Source organism: Haliotis rufescens, unplaced genomic scaffold, assembly GCF_023055435.1.
Source record: "Haliotis rufescens isolate VD_foot unplaced genomic scaffold, xgHalRufe1.0.p SCAF_33, whole genome shotgun sequence".
Classification (NCBI taxonomy): Eukaryota; Metazoa; Mollusca; class Gastropoda; order Lepetellida; family Haliotidae; genus Haliotis; species Haliotis rufescens.
In genome coordinates, this window is record NW_025964035.1 from 4,627,655 (window position 1) to 4,649,846 (window position 22,192).

A 22,192-nucleotide genomic window follows, 5' to 3' on the forward strand; every position below is an offset into this window, starting at 1 on the left:
GCTGGAATATTGCTGAGTGCGGCGTTAAACAACAAACATACAAAGAGTTGACGTGGGAGTGAGTGAGTGAGTGAGTTGGTATGGTTTAACGCCGCTTTTAGCAATATTCCAGCAATATATGGCGGGGAACACCAGAAATGGGCTTCATACATTGTACCCATGTCGGGAATCGAACCCGGGTCTTCGTCACTAGGCTACCCGACCGCCCCGTTGACGTGAGAGGAAAGCCCAACATGATCAATGTCTCAAGCGTTTTACCACTTTGATGAGTATGGGTATGGTTTTACAAACCTAGAAACACAATCAAGGCGAACTGGGATTTGAAACCACGACCATAGGTTTCTGAAATTTGAAGGTTATGAGGTGAGGTGAAATGGCGATTATATAGCAACGTGCTAACGTTGGATCATCGTTGGGTCAACGTCTCAATGGTGGCTGGACAAGAGGGAGATATATTTAAGTATATATTTATGGGAATGTCAGTGATATTCTCTTAAACGGACCAGATCCTAACATTCACATACGTCTGGGTGTTGATGGGGACGAGAAACACCCTGTAGGTGATAGGGCTGACGTGGGTACTCACCTTCTTCAGAAGACGGGAGACAACTCTTGTCTTGGCGCCACTGGACAGTTCCTCGATGGGGTTGGAGGCAATACTGAAGGCAGCCAGTTTCGCCTTCTCTGGCAGCTCGGCAAGTTCCGGGCATCTCCGCCACGCCATCTGCTGAGACTTTTCCAGGAAGCTGAGAAACTCAGGCCAGCTGAAATGAGTGAATAAGTGAGTTATTTGGATTTAACGCTGCATTGAACACTGAGTGAGTGAGTTGTTTTTAACGCGCTTTAAACATTATTCCAGTTATATCGCGGCGTGTCAGCTTAATGTACGAGGAAAGCCTTAAGTGATGGAGGTCTCAGACGTTTACCACTTCGGTCAAACCCACGAGAACGGGTATGGTGCTGACAAACCTAGAAACATAATCGGGGCGAACCGGGATTCGAACAAAGAATCATAGGTTTCTGGCGTGCCCAAGGGACGCAACTCTGCACAGCGAATCGCGGCGCCTTGGACGACTGGGCCACCCGTGCCCCCCAGTATTTACGAAGAATTTAATGGTAAACATGCGGATGAAATTGCCAAATCTGACGCATCAACACCAAATGATGTCTGATCCAATTCCTTATTTTAACCTGTACCACATGTACCCGTGTTTGTTCAGGTGAACACTTGACCTGCCTCTGCACAGCGAATCGCGGCGCCTTAGACGACTGGGCCACCCGTGCACCCGCATTGAACAGTATTTCAGTTACATCACATCATTTTAGCTTAATGTTAAAGGAAAGCTCAAAGTGATGCAGGACCTAGACGTCCTGTGAAACGGACACGGGTATGGTGCTGACAAACCAATCTGAGATTCGAACCCATGATCTGGTACGCCAAAGTTGTTTTTTTCTAAACATAACACTGACATTTGATATGAAAGGTATAAAGTATCGTTCAGTATCATTGTGTGAAGTGTATTGTCTCACCTGATCATATCGTTATGATCCTCGTCACATCTCTTGAGCAGATTCTTTAACAGAGCTCCATACAGTGGCGTCCGCATGTCACACACCAGGAAAACCTGCAGTAGACGCGCATTCATGTCAACATATTACCCCACGTGGCGACAGGCATACACCGGGGACACTTCAGTGTAGTCATTACACACCGTCATAGAGTTCACATCGTACATCACAAAATAATATCTCCTATTTTGTTGTTATTTTTATCAATTTGTTCCCAGTATGTAAGAGGTGTTTTACATAATATCTTCCCATCTCCGCTTACCATTTCCCTGGCTGCCTTCTCATTCCTGCTTACCATTTCTATGGCTACCTTCCCATCCCCCCTAACCGTTTCCCTGGCTACCTTCCCATCCCCGCTTACTGTATCCTTGGCTACCTTCCCATCCCCACTTACCTTTTCCTTGGCTACCTTCCCATCCCCGCTTATCGTTTTTTTGGCTACCTTCCCATCCCCGCTTACCGTTTCCCTGCCTACCTTCCCCTCCCCGCTTACCGTTTCCCTGGATATCTTCCCCTCCCGCTTACCGTTTCTCTGGATATCTTCCCATCCTGCTTACTGTTTCTCTGGATATCTTCCCATCCCCGCTTACCGTTTCTCTGGATATCTTCCCATCCCGCTTACCGTTTCTCTGGATATCTTCCCATCCTGCTTACTGTTTCTCTGGATATCTTGCCATCCCGCTTACTGTTTCCCTGGCTTTCTTCCCATCCCGCTTACAATTTCCCTGGCTATCTTCCCATCCCGCTTACTGTTTCTCTAGATATCTTCCCATCCCGCTTACTGTTTCTCTGGATATATTCTCATCCCCACTTACCGTTTCCCTGGCTATCTTCCCATCCCTGCTTACAGATTCTCTGGATATCTTCCCATCCCACTAACCGTTTCTCTGGATATCTTCCCATCCCGCTAACCGTTTCTCTGGCTATCTTCCCATCTCCGCTTACCGTTTCTCTGGATATCTTCCCTTCTCGCTTACCGTTTCCCTGGATATCTTCCCATCCCGCTAACCGTTTCTCTGGATATCTTCCCTTCTCGCTTACCGTTTCCCTGGCTATCTTCCCATCCCGCTTACTGTTTCTCTGGATATCTTCCCTTCTCGCTTACCGTTTCTCTGGATATCTTCCCTTCTCGCTCACCGTTTCCCTGGCTATCTTCCCATCAAGCTAACCGTTTATCTGGATATCTTCCCTTCTCGCTTACCGTTTCCCTGGATATCTTCCAATCCCGCTAACCGTTTCCCTGGCTATCTTCCCATCCCGCTTACCGTTTCTCTGGATATCTTCCCTTCTCGCTTACCGTTTATCTGGATATCTTCCCTTCTTGCTTACCGTTTCCCTGGCTATCTTCCCATCCCGCTTACCGTTTCTCTGGATATCTTCCCTTCTCGCTTACCGTTTCTCTGGATATCTTCTCTTCTCGCTTACCGTTTCCCTGGCTATCTTCCCATCAAGCTAACCGTTTATCTGGATATCTTCCCTTCTTGCTTACCGTTTCCCTGGCTATCTTCCCATCCAGCTTACTGTTTCTCTGGATATCTTCCCATCCCGCTTACCGTTTCTCTGGATATCTTCCCATCCCGCTTACCGTTTCTCTGGATATCTTCCCTTCTCGCTTACCGTTTCCCTGGCTATCTTCCCATGCCGCTTACCGTTTCCCTGCCTATCTTCCCCGTCCTGTTCGTGTCCTTGCCCTGGAAGTCCTTCCTGAGGACCTCGATGTCGAAGAACGTCCTGTCCTGGATCAGCAGGTCCTCGAGGCGACACAGGAAGTCGTAGTCGCGCTGCTCCTTGGACATCTCCTGCTTGGAGGTGAGGTCGTTGCGCATCAGACGGGCCTTCACACTGTCGCGCCCTGCCACACAAAGTACACATGGATATCGCGAGGTGAGGTGAAATGAGACACAACTTACAAACTTACATAGCGACGTGCATGTACCTGTGTTTGTGGCTGCTTGTGTTAGTCCGGACCCATGCCGATATAATTTTGCTGGCCCACTGAGACACCTGGCCACAGTTTGTCATGGTTACCCCACTCGACAAAATGTACTCAATCAGTCCTAGTTTAATCCAAATAATGCCGAACAAAAAGTACCATCATCTAATGACATTAGGCTAGGAGATCTAAAACCCGATCTTCTGCTTTCCGGACAGGCGCTCTACCATTAGAACACGTAGGGGGTCTGAAGGCTATGAAAAATCACTTAAAACATTACTTAAATGTCACTAGAGGTCCTTCTTCGAGTTACAATGACCTCCAAGTTAAAAGCCAAGGAGGCGTTAAACCCAACTAGCTCACCTTGAATGACTCTCCAAGCAGGTGTTGGTATGAATGTCCGTCTGTTTGAATGATTGACTTTATAACTGTCTGAAAGAGTGTATCTGTATTTACCAATGTATGTTGAACTGAATGAGCGCATGTATATCAGTCTTTCTGAATAAGCGTCTGTTTGTCTGAGAGCCTGGCTGTCTGAGTGCCTGACTGTCTGAGTGTCTGACTGTCTGAGAGCCTGACTGTCTGAGTGTCTGACTGTCTGAGTGCCTGACTGTCTGAGTGTCTGACTGTCTGAGAGCCTGACTGTCTGAGTGTCTGACTGTCTGAGTGCCTGACTGTCTGAGTGCCTGATTGTCTGAGTGCCTGACTGTCTGACTGTCTGAGTGTCTGAGTGTCTGTTTGAGTGACTGACTGTCTGAGTGCCTGGCCGTCTGAGTGTCTGACTGTCTTAGTGTCTATTTGAGTGTCTGACTGTCTGAGTGCCTACCTGTCTGAATGCCTGACTGTCTGAGTGTCTGAGTGTCTGTTTGAGTGTCTGACTGTCTGAGTGCCTGGTATGTATATCAGTCTTTCTGAATGAGCGTCTGTTTGTCTTAGAGCCTGGCTGTCTGAGTGTCTGACTGTCTGAGTGTTTGACTGAGTGTCTGGCTGTCTGACTGTCTGAGTGTCTGACTGACTGTCTGAGTGTCTGGCCGTCTGAGTGTCTGACTGTCTGAGTGCCTGGCTGTCTGACTGTCTGAGTGCCTGGCTGTCTGACTGTCTGAGTGCCTGGCTGTCTGAGTGCCTGGCCGTCTGAGTGTCAGACTGTCTGAGTGCCTGGCTGTCTGAGTGCCTGGCTGTCTGACTGTCTGAGTGCCTGGCCGTCTGAGTGTCTGACTGTCTGAGTGCCTGGCTGTCTGACTGTCTGAGTGCCTGGCTGTCTGACTGTCTGAGTGCCTGGCTGTCTGACTGTCTGACTGTCTGACTGTCTGAGTGCCTGGCTGTCTGAGTGTCAGACTGTCTGAGTGCCTGGCTGTCTGACTGTCTGAGTGCCTGGCCGTCTGAGTGTCTGACTGTCTGAGTGCCTGGCTGTCTGACTGTCTGAGTGCCTGGCTGTCTGACTGTCTGAGTGCCTGGCTGTCTGACTGTCTGAGTGCCCGGCCGTCTGAGTGTCTGACTGTCTGAGTGCCTGGCTGTCTGACTGTCTGAGTGCCTGGCTGTCTGACTGTCTGAGTGCCCGGCCGTCTGAGTGTCTGACTGTCTGAGTGCCTGGCTGTCTGACTGTCTGAGTGCCTGGCTGTCTGACTGTCTGAGTGCCCGGCCGTCTGAGTGTCTGACTGTCTGAGTGCCTGGCTGTCTGACTGTCTGAGTGCCTGGCTGTCTGACTGTCTGAGTGCCCGGCCGTCTGAGTGTCTGACTGTCTGAGTGCCTGGCTGTCTGACTGTCTGAGTGCCTGGCTGTCTGACTGTCTGAGTGCCTGGCCGTCTGAGTGTCAGACTGCCTGAGTGCCTGGCTGTCTGACTGTCTGACTGTCTGAGTGCCTGGCTGTCTGAGTGCCTGGCTGTCTGAGTGTCAGACTGCCTGAGTGCCTGGCTGTCTGAGTGCCTGGCTGTCTGAGTGCCTGGCTGTCTGAGTGCCTGGCCGTCTGAGTGTCTGTGTTCCTGTTTGTTGCAGCTCACCTGTCTTCAGATGAGCAGCCATGAGGCACTTGTACAGCCGCTCGTAGTCCACCCCGCCGTGGTCCTCGTAGATCTCCGTCATCATCTGCAGCAGGCGGTGGGAGAACTTGATCTGGTTCTCCTGCAACACAGGACAAAGAGGTGATAGTGGTCAACATGGAGGTCAGCACTGAGGTCAACACGGAGATCAATGTGGGGTGAAGCACGGAGGTCAAATTGGTGGCGGTATGAAGGTCAACATGTAGGACAACACAGAGGTCAACACCTTTACCATCACGGCGATGAACATGAAGTTTTAGAAGCTGCGCAACACGGGGGGGGGGGGGGGGGGGGGGGGGCGGCATTCTCGCAATGTGATAAATAAATAGTCCTCGACGTGACTTCGTTTCTGACAATTGACCATTAACGCTAGTTAAACGTCTTTCTTGGAGACACTGTTTTCCAAAATGGATAACAGCAATGTGTCCTTTACCTACGACCATAGGGCACGCTAGTTGAATGTCTGTCAGAGAGACCTTGTTCGCCAGATTGGATCTTTCTATCATTTTCACAGCCTTTGTTCTCCACAGTTTGACCTTGACCTCTACCTTTAAAACATCTGACCGTGAACGCTAGTTGAAGGTCCTTCTGGGAGACTCTGTTCTCCACATGTATCAACCAAAGCATGACCTTGACCTTGACCTCTACCTATAAAACATCTTACTGTCCTTCACATGTATCAACCAAAGCATGACCTTGACCCTGACCTCTACCTATAAAACATCTTACAGTGAACGCTAGTTAAAGGTCCTTCTGGGAGATTCTGTTCTCCGTGGGATCAACCAAAGCATGACCTTGACCTAGACAGAGGTCTAGGTCAAGGTCATGCTTTGGTTGATCCCACGGAGAACAGAATCTCCCAGGGGTGAAGCACGTGACTAAAACATCTTACCGTGAACGCCAGTTGCAGGTCCTTCTGGGAAACTCTGTTCTCCACAGAGCCGTATCGGCGGAGACTCATGTGTGTCGCCCGGAGTCTCTGCCTGCTGTGGTCCGCCAGGGCTTCGATCAACAACAGGGCGAGTTTCTCCTCCGGGTCCACCGTCTCAGGGCCATTGTCTGCACCAATACAAGAACAGAGACACCCACGAGGCCGTCATAGAATCATAAGAGTGAGTGAGTGAGTGAGTGAGTGAGTGAGTGAGTGAGTGAGTGAGTGAGTGAGTGAGTGAGTGAGTGAGTGAGTGAGTGAGTGAGTGAGTGAGTGAGTGAGTTAGTTAGTTAGTTTCTCCTCCGGGTCCACCGTCTCAGGGCCATTGTTTGCACCAACACAAGAACAGAGACACCCACGAGGCCGTCATAGAATCATTCGCTAAAAGAGTGAATGAGTGAGTGAGTGAGTGAGTTCGGTTTAACGCCTCTTTGACAGTAGCCATTTTGTCTTTTGGCATGTCTTTAGTCACATGATCACATATGCACTGAAACAAATCCAGTATTCATTTATTGATGCTTGAATCTGGAAATGTTTACATGTAAGACGAAAGAAGAGAAAATAGTTTCAGCTTTAGATGTCGATGCAAGCATCAATATGGTGTCTTCTTACGCAAGAGTGAGTGAGTAAGTGAGTGAGTGAGTGAGTGAGTGAGTTGGGTTAAACGCCGCTTTTAACAGTATTCCAGTTATTTCGCGGGGTGTTAGCTTAATCTGGGAGGAAAGCCCGAAGTGATGCAGGTCTCAGGCGTTTACCGCTTCGGTGAAACCCACGAGCACGGGTATGGTGCTGACAAACCTAGAAACATAATCGGAGCAAACCGGGATTCGAACCAACAATCATAGGATTCTGCACAGCGAATGGCGGCGCCTTAGAAGACTGGGTCACCCGTGCCCCCCATTCGCACAGGTTGGTAATGTCGTGTCATCGCACAGAAGAATCATTGATTATGCGATAGGAATACAATAGTAATTATTATCATCAAATGAATTATTAATATTGAATTATAAATTGTAGGGACTAAATAGTAACACACGCCTCATTATTTTTTGTTGAATACAACATCAATTATTGAGATCTCTATTACATGCAGACTCAGAAAACCTAATAATCGATTTAGCGATACCAAAACATCATATTATTGCCCACGTTGTGTGGCGGTCGGGTAGCCTAGTGATAAAAGCGTTTGCTAAAAGTTCAGTTTCCACCCTTGTCGAACAAGGCTGGAATTTCTGGGCTCAGTCGTAGTGCCACCAGTGGCTATTATGAGTTTTATCCCTTCTATGCCCTTCCAATTGACCAATCAGATTCCATCTCTCATATCACTTGCATTAGCTTTAAAGGAAATGGCGACGCCGAGTCAAGACGATCTGATCGATTTTCAAGATCTATATTGTAATACAACGGGTCTTACCTCGCGAAGTGCATCAAATCACGTGTGCACCTTGATTAAAATCATGAAAATATTTGGAAATTAGCTGTTAACGCCCAGTTGATGGAACACATCCTTTGCAAATCCTGCAGTCGACCGAAATCTGCACGTTGAAATCCATGTTGTTTACGAACTTGATGTCGATTCTTAACGCGAATTTGATTGGATTATGCATAGACTCCTTAGTCCAACCAAAGCGTAACTCCAAAATTCCAACCTAGTTCGGCTTGTTTGGAAACTGGACTTTTTCAGTCAGTTAACTGCCCGGGAAGATGACAGTCTATATGGGGTTTCAATAACAGATCTGCATGTGACGTCTTCTTACCTTCCTCTTCCCCACGTCTTCTCCTCGCTGAACGCGGCCCCAGGGCGGAGTGGAGGCGCCCTCTTCTCCCCTGAACACACAAGCGCATGAGTGAGTGAGGGACTTGTTAAACACAGCTTTAAACAGGAGTAGATCAGTTATTTTACGGCTTAATGTGGGAGGAAAGCCCAAAGTCAGACCAATTTGGCGAAACGACGGTAGGTTAAAACAAACCAAGGATCATAATCGGAGCGAATCTTGGATTCGAACCCACGAAAAGCGGATCCTGTCTGTGCTTTGGTACGCAAGCTTTCACAGCAACTCTCGATGCCTGAGCCCACTGTGCCACCAGATTAAATATATCATGTAGGTGTATGGATCGGAGTAATAGTTGTTTTTTTCAACATGCTGTCACATTTAGGAAATAATAAATATGTGTTTTTCCGATTTGTAGCTGTTATTGAGTATTCGATGCCCGGGAATTTCAATTGGCGTCATTGCCAATTATGTGTGTTTGTTTAACGTTACGAGACTGTGAGAAATGTCAGCTGTCTTACCGTGTCCATCCCTTCCAGAGAGGTGTTTGAGCTCGACTGGGTAATGGACTTGCTCCCGGGACGCCCCCTTCCCCTTCCCCTAGGGGTGGTCCCCCCTACCCCTGGAGTCGGCATCGGGGTGTCGTCACTGCTGACCTCTACAGTTGAAGTATCCGAGTCAGACTGAAAAACACAAAACATGTTGTTTTGTTTTTTTGTTTTCATGGGAGATAGGGTAGAGGATAAGGTGTTCGCTCGTTCTGCATAATACGGGTTCTATTTTCTCTAGTTGGTGCAAGACAAACATACATACACACGCTGACACAGACACACGTGCATGCACGTCGCTATATAAGTGCAATAATCGTGAATGCGGCGTTAAAATCCTTTTTAACTCAACTCAATACATTACGTACCGAACAAAGGAGACTCCCAGGAGAAAAGTCCTTGTAACTGTTTACAGACCAGCGGAAATTATCATTTCAATTAGTGAAAAAAAACTTTCCACAACGGCAGAATAATTGATCTGTCGAGTACCTGACAGGCAAACAAATACAGTAAACTACGTTTATAACGAACATGCTTATAACGAACTGACCGATATAACGAACTTCTTTTAGTCCCGGTCATTTGTTGCATATATGCTGTATATATGCTTATAACGAACTGACCGATATAACGAACTTCTTTTAGTCCCGGTCATTTGTTGCATATATGCTGTATATATGCTTAAAACGAACTACAGTTATTACGAACTAAAATTTGTGGTCCCTTTGAGTTGGTTATAACCGTAGTTTACTGTAACCAATTCTACAACAAACCTCATAGGAATCCATTGTAGATATGTCCATTGTGTGGTTGTTTCCTGTAGTATATGACCTGTTGCAATAGCTACAGTGACACGTTCACTACCGTAGTTCACCAGTCAGGCCTGGGTTCAATGTCTTCACACTAAGCTCTTCGTTCGCCAATGACAATGTTGTTTTAATCAAGTTCCAGTGAGTGAATACTCGGCTATATATGAACCGGTTAAACAGTTACAATTTGCATCCGTGTGTAATGTATGACCATTGAATAAATCCGTATTTGTAATTATATGTGGAACATTGTGAACCTTCCATACATGAGCAGTTCATAATAAACTTCTTCAAAATTAAAGATTTTGGGGTAACAATGGTTTATAAATAAAACAGTCTGCGAGTTCTTCTGAACATATTTGTAATATAAATTATCTGTATGATCCGAATGGCAAAACTATTACTCTTCTTTGCAATGAGTAATAACTTGACCCACTTCCTCAACATACATCGTATTGCTTATTTGGTGGTATTGTCAACATGAACATATCCCGCACGGTAAATCACCGACAGTCAAATACAACGATGCACCGCAATGATGTTCCTGTTATCTCATAAACCTTGGCTCAGACTAAACTGATGTGCAGTTTGGGTGTGTAAGTCTTCTATCAGCACATCTGAAATATTGGACACCTCACCCAAGAATCAATTACTTCAAAGTGTAAACAAGTCATCACTATGTAGCACAGCTTGGTACTTTCTTGACTGGAAAAAATACATTTATGTTGTTGTCAATGAAACTTCTGAGGATTTATCGGAAACTGGTATCTCTTGAAAGTCCCCCATTTTCAATTGAACATCTGTTTCCTTGGTATAAATTTTCGTAAAGCTGCTTCAGTGATGATCTCGCACCATCCTTTCTTCTTGTCCGTCACAATACTCCCGTTGTATAACAAGCAGTGTCATACATATATGAACTCAGACACAACGAAATGAGGCAGTATTGATGGTGCATATGTATAATTCACAAGCTGTCGATAACATTTCATTATATGAACAATGTAAGAAGTATTGATGACCTTTAAAGGTGATCACTGAATTGGGTGACAGTCATTACGTTTGTAAATCTTATCATTCGTGACGTTACAGAGTCTATATATCAGGATATCTCTATTGATTTTGTTAAATATGTCGATTGTCTTGCACTTGGTGCTGTTTCTTAAAGGCGGTGGTCTGTCTGCATCGATGTATACATCTGGAGATCTAGTTCCATTTACCAATAGCCGGTGCCCCTGACGAACAAGAAATATTAACGTCGACGCTTGAGAATAACCAGCCTCAATTTTCCTACGAACACAGATCCCATTTGATGAAAAAGACAAATAGCGGAGACAATTATATGAATGGAACACACAGACTCATTTACTAGCACAGTCTCGTTCACAAACAGCTTAGATACAGGCACTCATGACACGTAGAACCTTAAGGATTAAGATGGTAACTGTTGCATCGTACAAGCTGTGTCTTATTTTTTTTACAATGGAATTCAAATCAACTAGGAAATTTACTCATGTGCATAATTTAAGGCTCCAAAGCAATTCGTTCCAATGCGTGGTTCAGCAGTGATACTGATCTCCCTACGCACGGGGTCCCTTCTGTTCAAGAACCATTCTGATCAGGAGCTCTTTGCTTTAAGATCTCTTCTCCTTGGGACTGTGGGAACTGTTTCCTCTTCCCTCCTCTTCAAAATCTCATCTCTTTATGAACTCTTCTCTTGGAACTCTCTACTTACCAGGGTCGCTAATCTTTAGGAGCTGTTAAAAATCTCCTCTTGAAGAGCTGCTCCTTTCAAGATCTATTCTCATTTCCAATTCCAACTATCGCTTCTCCTTAGGACCACTCACTCATCAATAGGAACTCTTCTCATTGAGGACTCTCCCCACTGGTAGTTCTTTTCTTTAAGAGCTCTTCCCAATGGGAGTCCTCATATATATAGCTTCACCTTTGGGGCTCTAATGATTAAGAACGCTTTCCTTCAAAAACTCTTCTCACTGGTAGCTCTTAGATCTCTTCTCCTCAGGATCCCTTATCAGTATGAACGTTCAATTAGATGGCACTTCTTGACGAATCTGACCATTCTCACTTCCACCTCTCATTTAGGGCACAAACCATCACGCACTGATCCATATTAGGAAATCTCATCGGGAAGACTTCTCCTGTGTTTATGGTTCTGGGTCAGCTAGACACGGTGCTACCTTGTATTGAGTAAACCTTTCGATCGATAGCAGTTACTGGCTCTGCTTCCGTGATTTGACTCGGGACACAATAAACATCAATACAAATATTCTATGTTAATAATAAAAATATATAGATCCCGTTTTTTCGAACGAATGTCTTGTCAGGACAAAGGGTATCATAACATTGACACAGATGGGTTAAGAATCACGCACACAGAATTGTATCACACTGTTAATTCCTTGTGTGTCGGCGTTCCATGATATCGGAAATCCATACGTTAATCAAAAGCAAGGAAATCCGTCAACCTTGTTGAATTCCTGGAAGGTTAGTGTCAGAAACCTTCTTGTGATCAGCTCACAATACAACAATACAACAGCTCCTCTCCAGATAGAAATGTAGAATGTTCCGATTCCAAATGACCAAATCTAGTTCCTCAACAACATTATGGTGAGTGAGTGAGTTGGGTTTAACGCCGCTTTTAACATTATTCCAGTTATATCACGGTGTGTCAGCTTAATGTGGAAGGAGAGTCCGAAGTGATGGAGGTCTCAGACGTTTACCACTTCGGTGAAACCCACGAGCACGGGTATGGTGCTGACAAACCTAGAAACATAATCGGGGCGAACCAGGATTCGAACAAAGAATCATAGGTTTCTGGCATGCCCAAGGGATGCAACTCTGCACAGCGAATCGCGGCGCCTTAGACGACTGGGCCACCCGTGCCCCATACAACAGTATGGCCAAGCTGTATTCCGCTTATTCGAGAGACGTAAGTAGCAAGAGTCTTGGTCTTATTTTGTCCACACCTACCTATTTTATGTACCCTTGGTCAGTACCCAATACCATGCCGAAGTATACATAAACCAGATCTTGATCTCTTCATAACCATTTATATATATGTTTGATTCCAGCAAGAGCACAGTTATGGCCAATCGGACGTCACAATTACATTTCTGTTTAGAAACGGCCTCCTTTCTGAAACTTTCCTCCACAGGGTGGTATTAAACCACGATGACCCTTTTCCAGTAACCTTGGTCTTCTTTCTTCAAAGCATGACTAGTAAACCTCAGTGATCAGAGTAAAGGTCTCTGAAGCACTCGTTCCCATTTTAATCTCAACATGACGCCAATGAAGCTCCTGTGTGTTCTTCGTGCTGTCTGATCCTTGAAAAGGGCAACATTGTGACTCACATATTCAAATATCCAGTTTCTGCTCAAAACAATAAATGGTGAACAAGCTTCCAGCCCAAAATTACTTTAACAAAACTGTTGCTTATTTCTTCTTCCTCTAGAGAGGCTGCATTGTCCCAGGGCATGAATGTAGAGTCCCTGCACTTATATATATCCAGTCCCCACACAATATCAGGATGTGTCCAGTCCAGGATGTGTTCAGGGAGAAGGCGGTAATAAGTGCTTCACTTGTGCCCAATCCCTTTGTCTTTTTGGACAATAAAATATGTTTAATAATAATAATAATGTGTCCAGTCAAATAACGCAGCAACCTAACACGTTTCCATCCCTGATGACGTCACCAAATCCAGTTCTCAGGCCTTTGCTCAATTTGTTTCTCTGTTTCTCACTGTTTCCCTTCCTTCTAGATAGGTAACCTGTTCAAATTGACACACAAGTTCCACTATCCAAAACCAATAACCTCGGTGATACAAGTCATGGTTATCAAAGCAGCAATCTGAGTTTCCAACCTTAAATCCCTTGCCCAGACCAACTCAAATCGTCTAAAACTGGAAAGGCTGCATTGTCATCATAGCCTGAATGTTCCTGTGCTTGTATATCTCCACAGCAAGACCAATCTCAACACGCCATCAGGATCCAGTCAAGGAATGCAGCACCTCACGATTCCGACACTGAATGACTTCAACAAACTTATTCCCAAACCATTGCTCGTTTTCTCTGCGCCGAGAAATCCAGCATTGTCCTAATGGTGAGAATGTGTCAGGACCTGTGAATATATGTCTTCAAAACACGTCAATCACCACACACTATCAGGTTGTTTCAGCAAGAATACCCAGCAACCGAACTCCTAATCCTGAATTACTTCAAATAATTCATTCCAAAACCATTGCTCGTTTCCTCTGCATCTGGCAAGCCTGCGTTGTCCTAATGGCTCGAATATTCCAGTACCTGTGTTTATATATCTCAACAACAAGACCGATACGATGAGAGCACTGGTGCCAGTCTCCTGACAACAGCAGGATGTTTCCAGCCAAACAATGCTGGTGACCCGCCTCTTGATCCCTCTATACGGCACCTCACGCCTGATTCAGGATCGGTGTATACATCTATTGTCCTCGTCATATCTCCCTCTCGGGAGTTCTATTGTTACCTTTGTTCCCTTCTCACACTCCATCAGTTAACGGCTTGATACTCAGTGTCGAGAGACCGCCATTGTTCTCTCTATACAATCAGGAGTAGTGACCCGGGTCATTTGTTATCGTCTGTGACAGGAAGTCAATGAAAATCAGCAGACGACAGTTCGGCGGCCAATTAGGGGTCAAGTCAAAGCAGTGGTGGGAGTAGATATTGGGTTTAACGTCGCGTTCAAGATTATTGCACTTATATAGCGACGTGCATGCACGTGTGTGTGGCTGCTTGTACTAGTCCGGACTAATTCCAGTTTTATAGTGCTAGCCCACTGAGAAACCATGCTGCAGTTTAACATGGATACGCCACTCAGACACAGTATACTGACTCAAGGCCGGCTGGTCGTAGTTTAGTCCCTAAATGCCTCGCGCCAGGCAGGGTAACAACAAGTACCGTTATTTAACGTCATTTGGTATGACGCGGCCGGGGATCGAACAACCGGCATACCGCTCCCCGGGCTGACGCTCTATCCACGGGACGAAGGCTGCAAACAGGTAAGTAGCACATTTAGGCACATAGGCTGCTTTGAAGATTCTGGATGAGAAATGTTCCTCAGAAACCCATTCTAGACCAACTCGTGTTATTCCGCGACAAGCCGAATAGCGACTCGTGCCCTTCTCATGGCCATTTTTGCGACCGAATTCCGTCTTAGCGCAAACGGGCATACCTAAAACAATTGTCAACTCTTTGCGTAATGGTTCACATACATTTCCCCATATATTATATATTTTTCAGATGCAATTTAAAGCACATCGGGACATGCGGAATTATACGGTATCATTGAACACATTTAACTGTGTCTTGGGTATATGTTTAGATGCAAGACATATGTAAAATTAAAAACTATTTCTGAGGGATTCTTTGAGGAAGAACTTGGAATCATACGCGCATTCTGATTGGTTTGTCGTATTTTCGCACATAATTTTCATCGATAGGGGGACGAGTCTTCTTGCAGGTTACGGAAAGGGACGAGTGGTGACGAATGTCAGCAACCCTTGCTTCTCGTAAGGACAACGTAAAAAATCGAGTGGTCAGGCTCAGTGACCTGGTTGCCATAATTTGGTGTGACGGGGTCGGGGATCGAACCACTGATCTTCGATTCTCAAAAGTGCTCAACAATTTTAACTGTACCAAAAAGCCATTTTGATCACGATTCGGACTACATGATCAACATGCGTTCATCAATTACTATAATTATTATTATTATAGTATGTTCATTGTGATTGACAAGATTCAGGAAAAACATGGCAAATATGCGGACCTCGCTTTCGAAATGTCACTATAATAGATAATATGTAATGGATAAACAAGTTATTATAATGGGCACACCTCTGACATGGTTTTGGTGTGACCCAATGTAATTTAAACATGTGTGTGCAAGTGAGTGACAGTTTTATACACACAGAGAGTAAAAGAACATATATATAATATATAATACATTGTCAGTTCCCCCTTGGGACATCCTCGATGATCCAGGGAATTCTATTCTATTCTATTCTATTCTATTCTATTCTGATAAATTCCTTGACCCATTTTATCCCGAACCGAAATTTAGGACGCTAAAATATCCAGCTAATCTCACAATCGAGAGAAATGTTGAGCTAAATATGCATATAAAACGTCAACGCCTGAGAATAACCAGTCTCGATTATCCATCGAAACAGATTCCATTGGGCGTGAATTGGGCGTGAAATGCGAAATAGCGGTGAAACGTATATGAATGGATCACTGAAAATCAATAATGACACCAGGTGAGCATGTCATGCCGGTAACACCCACCATTTACGCAATTTGCATTTAAACTGGGGCGGACGGGTAGCCTAGTGATTGAAGCGTTCGCTCGTCACGCCGAAGACCCGAGTTCGATTCCCGACATGGGTACAATGTGTGAAGCCCATTTCTGGTGTCCCCCGCAGTGATATTGCTGGAAGATTGCTAAAAGCGGCGTAAAACCATACAATCAATCAATGCATTTAAACTTCTAACGGAGTAGGTACAACGCAAACATACCGGAACAGCAAATGCAAAACATTAATGAATGAGAAAAAACAGGTGTTGGGTGAAAGAGAGGGTCTCCAGTGAGCCTTAGCTATGACCACAATAACAAAGGTTCATAAACAGTTAGCTTGAAGACGAGTATTAAGGGGAGTACCAGCCAAACCTTAGAGGATTTTAAAACTTGTAATTCAGTTGCATACAATAAAAGGGCGAAAAAATAATGCATTTTATATTAAAATGTAACATTCAATGTTTATGAGTGTGTGGTGTTATGTGGGTGGAGGTGGGCGTTGCCATGATTAAATTTTGCCGCCACTGTGTGATAGCTAGCCACCGGATATGGAAGTATGCTAAACTAAAAACCGGACAATCCTGTCCTTGGAGAAGTAACTCCTACCGTTTAATTTTTTTTCACTCTGGAAAACACAGGTACGCAGCAAACATACCGGAACAGCAAATGCAGAGCATTAGTGAATGAGAAAAAAACACATGTGTTGGGTGAAAGAGAGGGTCTCGTTTAATGACATGGGAAAACTTTACATTCAGCAAAAGGGAAAGAGCCAGCAGAAACTCTTAAACCCCCAAAACGAGAAAGACACCCTTTTACCCCAAACACACGTCCAGACACAATCGGGAAGCATATTTGTAACAACAGTCCTGTAATGATTGAGAACAGCTTGAAGAATTTGATCAACATACGCCAAGTAGGCAGCACTTTTCCAATCACCCATGAGCTTCACGATTCCCCCGGCACACCACAGCCAAGCGCACAGGTGGCACCACCTCGCCTGAAGCTATGACTTGATACATCACCCTCTACCCTGGCCTTGGTAGCGAGAGCTTTGAGATCTGTAGTGAATTTTGAGCTGGTCATTGCAACTGGTTTACCCTTCTGGTAACTGAGGAAAAAATGGTGACTCCAGAGAACCGCCATTGTTCACATTGAACAGGTGAAGGATCAATCTCATTAAAATCAGATCTTAGTTCTCGCTACCGTTTAACAAAGATCTGAGGACATTCCATTAGGGGTCACGTCCGCCCAATCAGAGCGTCGCTTACCAGATCATGAAAGTGACAGTCGGAATGTGATTTCTAATCATGCAACCTCGAAAACTTTAAAACGGGGTATTCCGAAAGATAATTACGGGCTTAACGACTGAATCCATACAATATAGACCATCTATTAGCTATTAGAGAATGTTCTTTTGTTCAAGTTTCAATCTTTTAAGCGAGAACTTGTCAAAATATGTTTCGAAGCGTAGTCGTCAATTTGAAATTAGTGCCGTAAAGCACGAGAAAGCTGCCTTCTGATTCGCTAATTCGTAATTCCATTGGTCGGTCAGAGTTCGCGCAAGGTCGGACTGACGTGACCCGTAATGGGATGTCCTCAGATCTTTGTTTAGCGGCAGCGAGAACTAAGATCTGATTATAATGAGATTGGTGAAGGATAGCTCTAATGTAACAAAGGGAATGTGGGTGAATACACGGTATTATTGCCATATGCAGTGAAATGTCTTTTTGATATTTGCACAGTGTGCAATTAGTGATTCTCGAAGCTGATTGGTCAGTTAAACTTGTCAATTTTCATTGGACGACGGGACTATTTTTCTCTCATTGAGTTCATTCACAAATTCAGGGCATTCATCCACATGTTTTACGTGCTACAATCTCACTTAATCGAGATGTATAACACTAGAACATAGTTTCATATCAACCACATGACTTCACATTATAATGAATAAATCATTTATTTCGCATGAGTTTTAGTTGACAATAAACGTAATTACAAAAGACAAAACTAAGTCCGCTTTGTTTGTAAACAAACATGGCTAACCATATGACACCTGTCCAAGTAAATGACCTCGTTAAAGTGGACGGAGATCTGACTGAAAGAGTTATTCGCATAATTCAACCTCATACATTCTTTCCTTAAACAGAATAGTTTTGGACCAATTCACTCTCACTCCAAGTAGACAGTCCGAGTTCTCTAAGTCAGGGAAAAGGTTGGACTTGCGAAATAATAAAAAAAACACATCAAACAGCATAGCAGCCCACAAGTTTACATGTAAATGGTTGCTGAATTCGAGCTCTCATTTGAGTTGTAGCAACATGATCGGTGTCATAGGCGTCTTCCTATGTACAACACATCCTTAATTCTTGAAATTCCTCTGAGAGTAGACTTCAGAAGCCAACTATCTTGAAACTGGTGCTCATACCAACGCTCAAGATGCAACATTCGCACAATATTCAAATACTGTTTGATTGAAGCAGGCTTCAATCTTCTTGCTAGGAAAAGGGGCATAGAGCACAACATGCCACACTGTGACAGGGACGGGAGCCCACCCTACTAACTCACAAAACTTCAGATATGCACTCAAATGCGACTTGTACGTTCTCACAGTATTCTCTCAGAAAGTCGATGCACGGTCCTCAGAAACGTCCTAGATGAGCAAGGATTATATTTTGCCGCCACTGTATGCTTGCAAGCCACCGGATATGGAAGTATGCTAAACTAAAAACCGGACAATCCTGCCCTAGGGGCGGTAACTCCTACAGCTTAATTTATTTTCACTCTGGAAAAACACAACAAAGTTAGTGTTTTGTTGCCTGAAACTGCACAGCAGTTCTCCTACCTTTCAACAACGACCTGTGAACAAACCAGACTATCAAGTGATCGACGGACCAGAAAGGCCATGGGAAGCGTTACATTTCTCTGTACAATAATGGAATTTGTATATGTTTGACATTGACTATTGAGAACTGGAGCACCTCTCTTTTAGATTGTGTGGAAGGGATTCAGTGATTACTTTGTCTGACCAAGGTGTGCTGCTCACGTGGGACTCATTAAACTCTGGTACGTTTGTAAACGCATTAGCTATGTAACCAAGAGGTTAATGAGTGCAGCAGTCATCCATTCAGATCTCACTTGACAGGATATGACAGGCGGAGTTCAACATCTTAACTAATGGTTTGGATGATGGAGAAGGATGATGTTGTTGTTGTTGATGACCCGTGAAGATCCAGGGTAGAATAGGTCTTCAGCAACCCATGCTTGCCTAAGAGGCAACTATGCTTGTTGTAAGAGGCGACTAACGGGATCGGGTGGTCAGGCTCGCTGGCTTGTTTGATGCATGTCATCGTATCCCAATTGCGTGGATCGATGCTCATGATGTCACAGTTTTATCTGGCCTAGATTCGATTATTTACATACCACCTTCATATAGCTGGAATATTGCCGACTGCGGCGTTACACAACAAACACAAAAACAAATAACACAGTGTCTGTGTGTCTTCAGTCCGCAGAGTTTCCAATGATCGTCAAGTTCTGTTTACAGGTTGATAAAACCTGCCTCTTAAACAGCTGGAATAAACAGCTAATGTTCACTCACTCTTTATTAAAGTATCGAATCTGTAATATTTATTTAATCCCACATTATTAAATCATGTTTAATCTCAAGCGGGTATTTAAAAAACCCTGAACAAATAATTGGTCGCCATAGAGACACAAACAATCTGTTATATATTGTGTGTTTTACAGCGAAAAGTCCACACAGGAGGGATTCACGACTCTCTGATTGTTGACATTCTCTGCCGTGGCAGTACGAGGGAAGGATTTCAGATGAATAGTTCCATTATGGAGAGATCAATGAACACGTGGTATTGGGGAGGCAAAGGGATAATGGATGTTGATTGCGTCCATTTGGGTATTGTCAATATTCTTTCAGGAAATATATTTATTCTTTTTTAAAACAATTGGACTAAAAACATCATTACTCTTGACAACAAAAACACTTGTTGGAGGCTCTTTTTAATAAAGGCTGAATCATTATTGAATATTGTTTGTTGAAGATTGTTTATTCAGTGTGCAAAATATATGCCAGAACGTGGAACATCCTGTATGTTTAATGACAGTGAAACAAAAGCGAAAAAAACATTTCCACAATCTTAAGAAATCTCTGCTAAAATCACAAGCAAATAGTAATGGCACCAAGTGTTCGCGGAAAGGTCAGTCTCATTAAAATCAGATCTTAGTTCTTGCTACCGCTAAACAAAGATCTGAGGACATCACCATTACGGGTCATGTCAGACCGACCTTTCGCGAACTTTGACCGACCAATTGAATGACTGAGAAGAAGTCGACATTAGCCAATCAGAAGGCAGCTTTCTCGTGCTTCTAATTTCAAATTTGCGACTACGCTTCGAAACCTATTTTTTTAGAAATTCTCGATTCAAAATTTTAAACCTGAACAAAAGCACATTCTGGAATGGCTCATAGATGGTCTATATTGTATGGATTCAGACGATAAGCCCGTAACTATCGTTCGTAATACCCCCTGTTAAAGGCTGCATGATTAGAAAACACATTCCGACTCTCACTTTCATGATCTGGTAAGCGACGCTCTGATTGGTCGGATGAAAGGTCGTTCTGACGTGACCCCTAATGGGATGACCTCAGATCTTTGTTCAGCGATAGCGTATCCTGTTCTACCGGTGACAAGTTATCCAAGGTAACAAGCTCACACGAGCTTACGCCACAGATTCCAGTGGCACCCGTGATTGACTACAGGACAGATCCTAGTGGCACCCGTGATCGAATACAGGACAGATCAGAGTGGCATATGTGATCGAATACAGGACAGATCCTAGTGGCACCCGTGATCGAATACAGGACAGATCCCAGTGGGACCTATGATCGAATACAGGACAGATCCCAGTGGTACCCATGATCGAATACAGGACAGATCCCAGTGGAACCCGTGATAAGCTACAGGACAGATCCCAGTGGAACCCATGATCGGCTACAGGACAGATCCTAGGGGAACCTGTCATCGGCTACAGGACAGATCCCAGTGGAAGCCGTGATCGAATACAGGACAGATCCCAGTGGTACCCATGATCGAATACAGGACAGATCTCAGTGGTACCCATGATCGAATACAGGACAGATCTCAGTGGTACCCATGATCGAATACAGGACAGATCCCAGAGGTACCCATGATCGAATACAGGACAGATCTCAGTGGTACCCATGATCTAATACAGGACAGATCCCAGTGGAACCCGTGATCGGCTACAGGACAGATCCCAGTGGAAGCCGTGATCGAATACAGGACAGATCCCAGTGGTACCCATGATCGAATACAGGACAGATCTCAGTGGTACCCATGATCTAATACAGGACAGATCCCAGTGGAACCCGTGATCGGCTACAGGACAGATCCCAGTGGAACCCGTGATCGGCTACAGGACAGATCCCAGTGGAACCCATGATCGGCTACAGGACAGATCCCAGTGGTACCCGTGATTGGCTCAGGACAGATCCCAGTGGAACCCGTGATTGGCTCAGGACAGATCCCAGTGGTACCCGTGATTGGCTCAGGACAGATCCCAGTGGTACCCGTGATTGGCTCAGGACAGATCCCAGTGGAACCCGTGATCTGCTACAGGACAGATCCCAGTGGAACCCGTGATCGGCTACAGGACAGATCCCAGTGGTACCCGTGATTGGCTCAGGACAGATCCCAGTGGAACCCGTGATTGGCTCAGGACAGATCCCAGTGGTACCCGTGATTGGCTCAGGACAGATCCCAGTGGTACCCGTGATTGGCTCAGGACAGATCCTAGTGGAACCCGTGATCGAATACACGACAGATCCTGGTGTCACCGTGATGGACTACAGGACAGATCCTAGTGGTACCCGTGATCGAATACAGGACAGATCTCAGTGGAAGCCGTGATCGAATACAGGACAGATCCCAGTGGTACCCATGATCGAATACAGGACAGATCTCAGTGGTACCCATGATCTAATACAGGACAGATCCCAGTGGAACCCGTGATCGGCTACAGGACAGATCCCAGTGGAACCCGTGATCGGCTACAGGACAGATCCCAGTGGAACCCATGATCGGCTACAGGACAGATCCCAGTGGTACCCGTGATTGGCTCAGGACAGATCCCAGTGGAACCCGTGATTGGCTCAGGACAGATCCCAGTGGTACCCGTGATTGGCTCAGGACAGATCCCAGTGGTACCCGTG

At 45.0% G+C, this 22,192-nt stretch overlaps 1 protein-coding gene across 3 annotated transcripts in view; it reads right to left on the reverse strand.

The window, feature by feature from the left end:
• LOC124150270 (echinoderm microtubule-associated protein-like 2) overlaps positions 1–22,192 on the reverse strand; it is a 92,227-nt gene that overhangs the window by 36,834 nt on the left and 33,201 nt on the right. For 2 of the 3 annotated variants that reach the window (XM_048380810.1, XM_048380811.1), the window contains exons 2-8: positions 8,763–8,924; positions 8,227–8,296; positions 6,431–6,597; positions 5,500–5,620; positions 3,219–3,421; positions 1,531–1,625; positions 587–764 (exon numbers count right to left, since the gene is read on the reverse strand). In XM_048380810.1, the coding sequence (XP_048236767.1) occupies positions 587–764; positions 1,531–1,625; positions 3,219–3,421; positions 5,500–5,620; positions 6,431–6,597; positions 8,227–8,296; positions 8,763–8,876 (948 nt within the window). In that variant the 5' untranslated portion in view covers positions 8,877–8,924. Of the gene's footprint in view, positions 1–586; positions 765–1,530; positions 1,626–3,218; positions 3,422–5,499; positions 5,621–6,430; positions 6,598–8,226; positions 8,297–8,762; positions 8,925–9,562; positions 12,236–22,192 lie in introns of those variants that run through there. The other variant, XM_048380809.1, reaches the window with a different exon arrangement.